The following is a 12,004-nucleotide window of genomic DNA, read 5'->3' as shown; positions in this document are numbered from 1 at the left end:
TACGTCGCTGCATGTAACGGGGCCTTAAGCAACAGAGTAGTGATGGTAAAATTCAACATGGCTAATCCTTTTGATCCAAAAACCATTGACTGAAACCTACAAGATCTGTCGACAAAAAAATAATGTACATGGCCATCTTGAGACAGCAGTGTATAGAGTACATTTATGTAGTGTTGTGTTATCTCTATGTTATCATTCTTGGGACACATGTACAAAGAAATACTGTAATTGTCCTCATTCATCATAGGTATTTCCCTTAATGATTTCTTACACAGGCAATTTCTCTTCTGTGGCATGAAAATCTAGAAGATTTTACCTCATGAGCATAATATCATTACTTTCCATGAAATATTTAACAAAATCTTGATGGAACCATATTCTGCAGCCCGTAGTAGTCATTTGTCACTATTCATGCTGGTGCAGATATAGCCAATATGCAGAAAACATAATTCATATTTCCTTTTTATTTTAATTTAGTAAACAAGTGAAAGGTTATGGATGTTATGTAGCAGTATGCTCACAGACATATTTATGAGAAAATATTTCCCTAGCTAGAAGAAGTATTAAAGGGCTTGTCCAAAACTAACAGGGAATTTCATACTCTATTTAATTCAATAATATTACCACTTTTCTAATGTACTCAAAAATACCCTCCCGTTTCCTCTGTACTCTGATTTCCTCTATGTTTTTGGGGATTTTTTTTGCCAATGATGATTCATTTCAATCGCCCAGCATGCATTGCTTATTCTCAAATGGATCATCATGAAGGGGCTGGTGCTGCAGTCGCTTATTCATCTCTGCTACTGATGGAGGATATCACTAGGGGATGGCGGTGAAAAAAGCTTTGGCAAGGGACCACCGTGCACCCTAATGACACTTGATTTCAGAAATCACAATATTTCTCCCATAAAATTATTGCAATTACACATTTCTTTCTATGCACATGTTTATTTCCTTTGTGTGTACTGGAACAACATAGAAAAAAAAACAAAAACAGAGAAAAAAAGACAAATTGGACATAATTTCACAAAAAAAATCTAAAATGGTCTGGACATAATCATTGCCACGTTTTCAAAATTGTGAGTAAACAACTTTGTTTCAAAGCATGTGATGTTTAAGCTCACGTGTAGCAAGTAACAGGGGTGGCCAATATAAAAATCACACCTGAAATCAGTCAAAAAGTGGAGAAGTCAATCTTATCATTGTGTGTCTGTGTGTGGCACACTAAGCATGGAGAATAGAAAAAGAAGAACATAACTGTCTGAAGACTGGAAAACTAAAATTGTTGGAAAATATCATCAATCACAAGGTTACAAGCCCATCTCCAGGGATCTTGATGTTCCTTTGTATATGATGGGCAACATAATAAAGAAGTTTACAATCCATGGCACTTTAGGTAATCTCTCTGGACATATATGGCAAATAAAGATTTATAAAAGGTTGCAAAGCAAGATAGTTCATATAATTGATAAGCAGCCCCTATTAAGTTCCAAAGAATTTAAAGCTGTCTTGTAGGCTCAGGGTGCATCAGTGTCAGTGTGAACTATCAACATTTGAATGAAATGAAACACTATGGCAGGAGACCTAGAAGGACCCTACTTCTGACACAGAGACATAAAAAAAGGTAGATTGCAGTTTGCCAAATATATGTGAGTAAGCCAAAATCCTTCTGGGAAAGTATCTTCGAGTCAGGTGACACCAGGATACAGATTTTTACTAAAGCACCGCATAATACTGTTTAGCGAAAACAAAATGAGGCCTACAAAGAAAAGAACAGAGTACCTACAGTCAAATATGGTGAAGGTTCAAATATGTTTTGGGGTTGTCTTGCTGCCTCTGGCTCTGGGTGCCTTGACAGTGACACAAAGCTGAGTTTGTGTCATAGGTTATGGGGGTTCCAGCAGAACAATGACCCCAAACATCCTTCAAAAAGCACTCAGAAATAGATGGAATAACAGCATTGGAGAGTTCTGAAGTGACCAACAATGAGTCCGTATCTAAATCCTGTGAAGAGATCTCAAAATTACTGTTTTGGAGAATTAACCCTTCAAATATGAGCAGCCTGGCACAGTTTATAAAAGGAGAGTGGTCCAGAATTCCAGTTGAGAGGTATAAGAAGCTTTTTCATGGTTATATGAAGCGATTGATTGCAATTATTTATTCCAGAGGGTGTGCAACCAAATATTTAGTTGAGGGTGGCAACAATTTTATCGAGCCCATATTTGGAGTTTTGTGTGAAATTTAGTCCCATTTACCATTTTTCTTAGGGTTTTTTTGGGTTGCTCCAATACACACAAAGGAAAAAAATGTATATAGCAAAATATGTGTAATTGCAATACATTTCTGAGAGAAATACTTAATTTTCTGGAACAATTTCAAGGGTGCCAACACTTTCAGCCATGACTAAATACAATTAGTGACTATGGATGGTAGATTGAACTTCAAAGTGCAGAATAATAAAATATATAGTGAAATTAAAATGCAAGAGTTTCTTGCATTAAATAAAAAAGTGGTTTCATCTTACCTTCTTCAATTCGATATTAAGACTGAGCAATACCTGTGCATCAGTGATACACGGTCACTGCCGAGAGTTTGCAGAAAAACAATAGCTAGAGCAATATTTTTACGAATTTGTGATGAAATTATGAATCCTATATTTGGTATTTCAACTCTTCAGAGTGTAGTTAAGTCTGGAAGATTGAAGATGAGTAGGGGAATGAACTGTAAACTGCCTTTTTGTCAAACACGAACAAACAATTACTTTCATATCGAAGCAATAATTTGCTGTAAGATTAATGTGATGCAGTAAGACTGCATAATACAGAAATGTGAACAAAAAAGATATGAAAAAATCAGACAGACAATAGCTAAGATCTGAATAGTTCTGGCATGTATTTACTTTCACAATGCTTTAAATTATTATGGGTAAAGGCATGTGCCGCCGTTCAGTTCTTCCAGTTTTCATGCTGTAAAATTGTTACTTGAAGCGGTTTTTTTTTGGTTTTTTTTTAGAAATTATTACTCTATTTACAATATTTAAAGTGAAACTCCTACTAGGATTTTGTAAAATAACATGGAAATGCCTTTGCTCATGTAGGTGCAATTACACATAATTCACTGTGATGACCCCCACATGCATCTGATGCCAGATCTTTTACATGGCTGGCATCTGTATCTGTCAATTGCTGCAGGATCTGATCACTGCTGTTCACCATTTAGATGCCACTGTCAATCAATGTGGCAGTTAAATGACTACGAAGCCCCAATAGTTTACCATGGCAGTTGGGGCCCAGGTAAAGGCTACTGTAAATGCCATCTTGGAATTCATGTGAAACTCAGCCAGAGGCAGAACAGGAAAATGCAAAACCAATGGGAGGAACAGTGCACTGATCCTCTTTTCCATACCAAGTGCACCAGGCATCCCAATTAGTGATGGGTGGACCAGGACTGTAAAAGCAATGCACATTTATTTGAATATTGAATGACAAGTTCACTGAGTTTTGCAAATTTCATACATTTTGATTTACTTATTTCTACTGGATAGCTTTGTTCCTTTTAAGAAATGCAATATTTGTGCATTATAAAAGTAATGCACTTTTATGGGTATTTGATGGAAACTATATATTTTTCTGAACATAAAATATTAGTAAAAGAAGGAAAAATACCCACAAATATGATGTTATCAAGGAACTTAGATAAATTAGAAAATTTATTGCTCTCTTTTTTATTTCAGATTCATGCAACTGGCATTAAAGGAGATATGGTAAGTGCCTAATACATTAAGTTGTGAATTTTAATATGAATCTACTGTGGCCCTTTCATTATTTCAGGTCTTTTAAACATTTTGTTTTAATTCTCATTACAATATAATTTAGAAAATTGCTAAATTATCACACTGTTTTTATTTGCTTTGTTGAAAGTTGTTTAACTTACTATGTTTTGTTCTAACATCCAATATACATAGGGAAATTCTGGCCCTGAAGGTCCACCTGGAAAAGAAGGACAAAGAGTAAGTTAATATTATATATACATTACTAAAAAAATTATATTGTACTCCAAGTAACCTTAATATTTAGATAAGTTAGCAACTTTATGTAAGGGGTTGGGTGCACAGTACTTCTGTTCTCTAAATGGCGGTAGTTGAAGGGTCATTTGATTTGACCTTTCTATCAGCATCCTTCATAAAAAGCTTTCTCATGTGGCGTTTGTCAACTGGAGACTGAGAGATCTACTCATACGCTTCTATCGTCTCCTACACCTCATAATCCTTTATAGAGGTTGTACAGAAGTAGAAAAACATGGCGGCTTTCTTTCACAAATAGAGATAGATATGTTAGCAACTCCATTCTGTTCACTTCAATAAAGCCAAGCTCAATACCAGACACAACTCATGTAAGGATTAAAAAAATCAGGCAATGTTTTCTAATTCTGAGCAATCCTTTCATCCAATAGTCTAATTATTAATAGTAGAAGAGTCTAGAATTTGGGGACAAAGTAGGAGTAGTTATGGTTGCAAGAATCAGAAGACATAACGGAGGATAATTGGTCAAACTAAATGGGTGGAGAATGGAAGAAAGATTTTGAAAGTTTCAGCATTGTTAAGGTTTTAAACCCTAGTAGACAATGCATCAGTATATGTGTATCAATTGGTCACAAATATAAGGCTTAACAATGTATTACGTAGGCTGTCCTGCATCCTTATTCACTTATTTTAGAGAAACATATTGGTGTTATAAGATCTCCTTGTTCGCGCCTTGAAACAACCTTTAATGTTCTTACACTTTAAGTTTTAATTTAAATCTATTAAAGAAGAATGAACTGTCCGGCATTACTTGCCTATGAAGCATGAAGTACTTAACAATGTTTTAAGCCACCTGTTTTTCAATACCAAATTCTTCGAGCGAGCTTCCACATTAATTGTAGATTTTAAATTCTTTACATTTGATTCAATAACATCTGTACCTCATTAAGTTTACTCTTGTATAACAAGTACATATTAAACCCTTTTATAATGGAACACTAGATGTTTATTCAAACCGTTCAAGTGCCCCCTGGGCAATAGAATCTTTCTTTTCCGTTGCAAGTCACCTGCTAGAAAAATCTCAAATACGGTAATGGTGAAATTCAGGTAATGTTAAAGTGGTATTGTATATATACAGTGCTCAGCATAAATGAATGCTTACCAACAGAATTGTTAGAAAACCTTTTGTATCCTTTTTGAATCAACATTTTCTACGATATAACATACTTGAAAATATTCAACAGAAGTGGGCCATTAATTGCAGACAAGATTTGTTATTTTATACACCCAGAAAACAAAATCCTAACAATTAAGTTCAAGAATATATTGCAAAAATGAGTACACCACAAAGAAAGTGTAATGAGCAAAGATAAGGTTTAGACTACACAATTCTAATTAACAAGAATTTAACCACAGGTAAGTCTAATTATTCATTAAACAGGTGTTCAGCAGTCAGTTGACTATAAAAGAGCTTTACTTAACAAAGAAAAGCCCTTCCCATTTCATGCTGTCAGCAATGGCACCCATGGAAGAGAAATGTCCTAAGAGCAAAAAAAGAAAATAATTTCTTTACACAAAAAAGGTGAATACTACAACAAAGATCAGCCAAGCTTTACTTATCAGTCAGAAAATTGAATCAAAAGTGATACAAAATTGTAACAAAGATAGAACTTCAACCATCTCACAGAGACATCCAGGCTGACCACGGAAGTTAACACCTACTAAGGATTGTCTTTTGCTGAGAAGGGTTGAAGAAAATCAATATGCAAGTTATGCAGTTATGCAATATGCAGCTAATGAAGAAGAAAGCAAAATTGGGGTGTTTCCCATGACGCAATACACCATACACTGAAGAGGAATGGCATGCATGGATTCCCATCCATGAAGCTTGCCTCTCATAAAACCCATGTGCAAAAAAGTCTCCATACAATTTGATTGGCCAATGCTGAAAAATATGAAGACGACTAGGACTGATCAAACCAAGATAAATGTTTTTAGAACTGATGGCTTAAAAATTTCATGGCATTGTAAAGGTTAGAAGAACCAAGAAAAATGTCATGGTGCCTAGAGTGAAACATGGTGGTGGCAGTGTCCTTATGTAGAGCTACATGAGTGTTGCTGGTGTCAGGGAGCAACAAATCATTGATGGTTTCATGAATTCATTGATATACTGTTCTATATTGAAAGACAAGATGCTACCATTATGCTCTGCCCCTGATAGACATGCACTTTTCTAACATGACACTGATCCAAAAGACAAATCTAAGGCCACTATTGCATTTCAGAAAAAGAACAGGATAAAAGTGATTTTGTGGCCAAGTACATCTCCTGATCTGAACCCAATTGAATACCTATCAGGAATTCTAAAAGAAAAGTTGAGCCTCACTTTCCATCCAGCACTCAGGCTCTAAAAGAGGTCATTCTTGAATAAAGGAAAAGATAGATGATGCAATATGTCACCAACTCGTTCATTCTATGCCTAGAAGAGGTGCTGTCCTTAAAAATCATGAAGCTCATACAAAATAGTAGATTTAGTTTTTGATGTAGGGTGTATTCGTACAGTATTTCCATTAGCAAATTTGAGTAAAACTTAAGATTTTGTCATGAAAGTTCTAATAATAACATTATTTCCTGTAATGGGTTAAAAAAAACCCTGTTCTTTGACACTTAGTCTTGTCAAAATTTTGGAAACTGATCTAGTCAGTAAGATCTTGATTAAATCTTTATTTTCACTTAATTTTCAAAGAGAGTGTGCTTCAGCACTAAACACTTTTTTTCTACCTTTAGTCCTAGTTGTGGATTCAGCTACTGGTCAAACAACTGATTTTGCTGGAAGAAGCCATGGCCAGCCAAAGGAAAGATAGTGACCTTAAAGGGAATCTGTCAGTAGGTTATTGCTAAGTAATCAGAGAGCACCGTGTTCTAAGAGCAGAGACTCTAAAGCCTGCTTTACACCTTTCAATTTCGCATACGATATTGTATGCAATGTGACCTGCCCCCATCGTATGTGCGGCACGTTCAATTTTTTGACCATGACGCACAATCAATTTAAAGCTGTCACACGTACTTACCCGTCCATATGACCTCGCTGTGGGCGGCGAACATCCACTTCCTGGAGTGGGAGGGACATTCGGCGTCACAGCGATGTCACGCAGCAGCCGGCCAATAGAAGCGTAGGGGCGAAGATGAGAGGGACGTAAACATCCCGCCCACCTCCTTCCTTCCGCATTGTCGGCGGGAGCTGCGGATGGAGGTAAGCTGTCGTTCAATGTTCCCGGGGTGTCACACACTGCAATGTGTGCTGCCTCGGGAACATTGCACAACCGCATGTTCAATTTTTGAGAAATGAATGACGTGCATGTGATGAACAGATTTTCGTTCAATTGCAATTGCACGGAGGTTTTACACGCTACAATCATACTTACGATGACGGATGTGCGTCACTTACGACGTGACCCCGCCAACACATCGTAAGATTTATTGTAGCGTGTAAAGCGCCCTTTATTCTAAAAATGTGTCACTTACTGGAGTGTAATTTTCTGTTTTAATATAATCAGTGTTTTATCCGCAGGACATTACCAGTAAAGGACAATTATCCTTATGTCTCCTTGTCTAACCATGGCTCCTCAACTGTTTAGCAGAACTCTGTTAAATCTACATTGTGCACAGAAAGCTGCTAACTAATGGTGTGGGCAGATTTAGGCTATGTGCGCATGTTGCCTTTTTTGTAACCACAAAAATGCAGCGTTTTTGTGCATTTTTGGCAGCTAAAAAATGCACAAAAACGCACCCGCAGTAAAAAATGCATTAAAAAAATGCTTGCGTTTTTGCACGTTTTTTCTGTGTTTGTGTTGCTGCATTTTTTCCAGTGCATTGCATGGGTGAAAAACATTGGCAAAAACGCAAAAATAATTAACATGTTGCATCTTTGTGGTCATCACAAAAACGCATATATAACAGCATTAAAATGAATCCTTTATTAATATATTCTAAAAAGAGGAACCCAATCCCTCTGATTAAATATTCGTCAACTCACAAAGCCTTCACCATGTATAATCATATGCGTGCCCAGATAACCTAAGGCAATACATCCCGCATTTAGAACATCATGGTGGAGGCTGCGTTTTTTCCAGTGCATTGCATGGGTGAATAACATTGGCAAAAACGCAAAAATAATTAACATGTTGCATCTTTGTGGTCATCACAAAAACGCACCTAAAATAAAGCTGCAATGTGCGGACAGCAAAAATGAAAACTCATAGACTTTGCTGGGGAGGGAAATGCATGCAGTTTTTAGACCAAAAATGCACCAGAAAAACACAGCGTGCGCACATGGACTAATACATCAAAATTGTGAGCACTACTAGAACTACAGCAGAGAAAACTGTAACTGTGTCACAAATGCTGCCCCCAGTAAATTAGTGACAGTGCTTTAATGAGGCTCTCTGCCCCTACATCATCCTTCTATCAGTTTACATAGTAAAAACCTGCTGACAGATTCACTTTAAGGAGCTGTAAACTTTTCCACTTAAGCTGTAAGTCATGTGTGGAAAACTGGTTGCTTTCAGCTGGCAGCCCCATGTAGAAGAATTTAGTGTACACGCAGTGTAATCTTAGAAAAAGGGTTTTCTCAAATGACTGATATGATTAGCTGTAAGCCTGATTGACACTGTGCAGAGTTAAAAGGAGGATGCACTAAGGTCATTCATTATCCATTTCAGACTTTCCTATATTCCTTTGACTGGATCCAATCATACTTATAACAAAAAGAAACCATGAAATGTAATTTTGCCATTTAAATGTAATCTAAGTTGAAAATCCTCTTTCTACATTTTTGTACAGCTTTACGGAAAATATTCTCTATTGTCATATCTAAAATACGCTTTTTCAATTGTGCTAAATACGGAGTTGCTCTATTTATAGTAGATGGTGCATGATACATAACCGATTGATGACAAATATCAGCAATGACAAATAGAAACAGAGCCGAATTAATGAGTTACCTGTGCTTTAGTATCTGTTTTTTTTTAATCATTGTGGTTCTAATAAAGTTCTTTCTCCACAAATCGATTGCATACACTATGTTACCATTTTATGCACTTTCCATTCTTACATCTGTTGTAGTAACATCATTTTCAATGGACAATTTCCTTAGCTTCATTGAAACATTTCTGTAAGTGATTGTCTGTGATATATAAAATCCTAATGTCAATATACAAATTGAAATCAAATTTGTTTGGGAAATCTGTATGCAATTGATGAAGATTATAAAAATTGAGACCACACTTTAGGCTTTATCCAAGATATATATATATATATATATATATATATATATATATATTGTACAATATGTCCACCCATATCCTGTCCACCACCATTAACATGAGAACGGCGGCAGCTATAGGCACAGAAGTGGTGTCTAGGTATAGTAAAGTAGCCATGCGCTACGCAATGAAACCACCTATAGCGCCACCTGGTGAAAAACAGCGGAGTTAGCATTTTTATCTTGAAAACGTAATGAGATAGAGAAAAAAAGTGAATTAAAAAGTTGAAAGGCATCATAAATTCAATATGAATCGACACCTTGCATACAGAAATGCTATGATTAGAACGTGTAAAATTCACAAGACTGCGGACGTGAAGCGATACCTCATGAAGTCCTTCCTACAAGTCATTGGGTATGGTGGCTGCATGGAGTGGCCTCCACGCTCACCTGACTTGACCCCATTGGACTTCTTTCTGTGAGGTCACATCAAACAACAGGTGTATGCGACCTGTGACGCCCTGGCTGGGCCAGGTAGTCACAGATAGGGCCCCGCACTACACCGTTCTCTAACAAATGACAGCAGCCAAACACATAAAACCCTAGTCACCTCCCTCAGTGCTTGACAGACACACCAGGGGGCAGAACCAGGCGGTTGGAAGATGCCCACCGAGGAGTCTCAGACAGCATGGGGCGGGAAAGTTTAGCTCTGTTTTAGAGTTCAAGTCTAGAGGTCAAGTGGAGAGGTGTGTGGGCTGTAGCTGGGTGCAGCTTCCGCAGAGGAAGGACCCAGAACTGAACCGGTGCCAGGGTAGGAGCCCTGGTACTGCTGGCTAGGAGGCAGACGGCGGTCTCCGTCTGCAGTAGCCAGAAAGACGGCTCGGTGGAACCGTGGTGTACCGGGACAGGGTAGTGGCCCACCGGTACCGACCCGGGGAACCGACTCAGAAACTGGAGCACAAAGGGGGGTACTCAGACCATGAAGCTAGGTCTAGAAGCTATGGGGGGCTAGCTAATTCACTGATTGTGGCCAGGACTAGAGGTTCTGTCCCATCCAAAGTCCTGACTGAAGGCAACAGCCCAACGAGGTGGATAGAAAGCCACCGCCATGGCTCAGAGATCCCACGGGCAAAGGGCTCCTTAGGCAACCAAAAGACAGGAGAGGACTCCTGAAGTTGCAAGCACAGGTAGTCCACCATCACAAACAGGTGCAGGAGAAAGATAGAGACCACCAACCAGGTGGGGGACCAGACTGCAGCTGGCTGTGGGCACTGACCACCATCACCTTGGTTTACCAGAGACTTGTGTGTTTACTAATAGTGAGAACATCAGTGCCCTCCGGCCTCCCATCTTCCTGCACCGCCAAACACCCCTAACTTGTTCCGGGGCCACCATTTCTGCCCACGGAGGGGTTAACAACTTGCTGCGCAACATCTCCCCTGGGTGCCCCGTAACTGCAGCGGTGGTGTCCACCTTCACCACATCCCATGGGTGGCGTCACGAACTTAACATGGCTCCGGCCGTACACCTATGTCCCCATACCGCAAACCCCTTTTTGATTGACATGGCCGCAGGACCCCCGGGTCCGGAGACGCTCGATCCACCCACTGAAGGTCCGGATCCGAGCGGCTCGGCTGCCGAGCACGGGGCGGTACAGACCCCTCCACCAACATTGCAGGATCTACAACGACGTATCACAGATGCTTGTGCAAACGTGTCACCTACCATATTGCACAATGTGCAGCAAGATACAGCATGCTGTCCAGAGTCCAGATGTGCATTGCAGCTGACAGTGGCCACTTTGAGCATCAAAGTTAAATGAGCGCCATATGCGTAACCAGCATTCAATGTTTTGGGGGGGTCATGGGTTTCATATTATAGCATTTCTGTATGCAAGGTGTCAATTCATATTGACATTCACTATCATTCACTTTTTTTCTCTATCCCGCTCTGTTTTCCAGATAAAAATGCTAACTCCGTTGTTTTCCACCAGGTGGCGCTATAGGTGGTTTCATTGCGTAGTGCATGGCTACTTTATTATACCTAGACACCACTTCTATTCCTGTAGCTGCCGCCGTTGTCAAGTTAATGGTGGTGGACGAGATATGGGTAGAGACACTGTATATATATATATATATATATATATATGCATAAATACAGTACCGACTAAAAGTTTGGACACACACCTTCTCATCTCTAGAACAACTGTTAAGAGGAGACTTTGTGCAGCAAGCCTTCATGGTAAAATAGCTGCTAGGAAACCACTGCTAAGGACAGTCAACAAGCAGAAGAGACTTGTTTGGGCTAAAGAACACAAGGAATGGACATTAGACCAGTGGAAATCTGTGCTTTGGTCTGATGAGTCCAAATTTGAGATCTTTGAATCAAACCACCATGTCTTTGTAGAAAGGGTGAACAGATGGACTCTACATGGCTGGTTACCACATGGAGGAGGAGGTGTGATGGTGTGGGGGTACTTTGCTGGTGACACTGTCGGGGATTTATTCAAAATTGAAGGCATACAGAACCAGCATGCCTACCAAAGCATCTTGAAGCGGCATGCTATTCCATCCGGTTTGCATTTAGTTGGACCGTCATTTATTTTTCAACAGGACAATGACTCCAAATACACCTCCAGGCTGTGTAAGGGCTATTTGACTAAGAAGGAGAGTGATGGGGTGCTACGCCAGATGACCTGGCCTCCACAGTCACCAGACCTG

General features: G+C 39.1%; 1 protein-coding gene across 2 annotated transcripts in view; it reads left to right on the top strand.

The window, feature by feature from the left end:
- Nucleotides 1–12,004, top strand: part of COL19A1 (collagen type XIX alpha 1 chain) — a 1,307,565-nt gene that overhangs the window by 548,571 nt on the left and 746,990 nt on the right. For both annotated transcript variants that reach the window (XM_075340245.1, XM_075340246.1), the window contains exons 16-17: nt 3,734–3,763; nt 3,965–4,009. In XM_075340245.1, coding sequence (XP_075196360.1) covers nt 3,734–3,763; nt 3,965–4,009 — 75 coding nt within the window. The remainder of the gene's footprint in view (nt 1–3,733; nt 3,764–3,964; nt 4,010–12,004) is intronic.

Source organism: Anomaloglossus baeobatrachus, chromosome 3, assembly GCF_048569485.1.
Source record: "Anomaloglossus baeobatrachus isolate aAnoBae1 chromosome 3, aAnoBae1.hap1, whole genome shotgun sequence".
Taxonomy (NCBI): domain Eukaryota; kingdom Metazoa; phylum Chordata; class Amphibia; order Anura; family Aromobatidae; genus Anomaloglossus; species Anomaloglossus baeobatrachus.
Note: the sequence above shows the minus strand (reverse complement) of the source record. Positions and strands in the feature narration are given on the sequence as shown.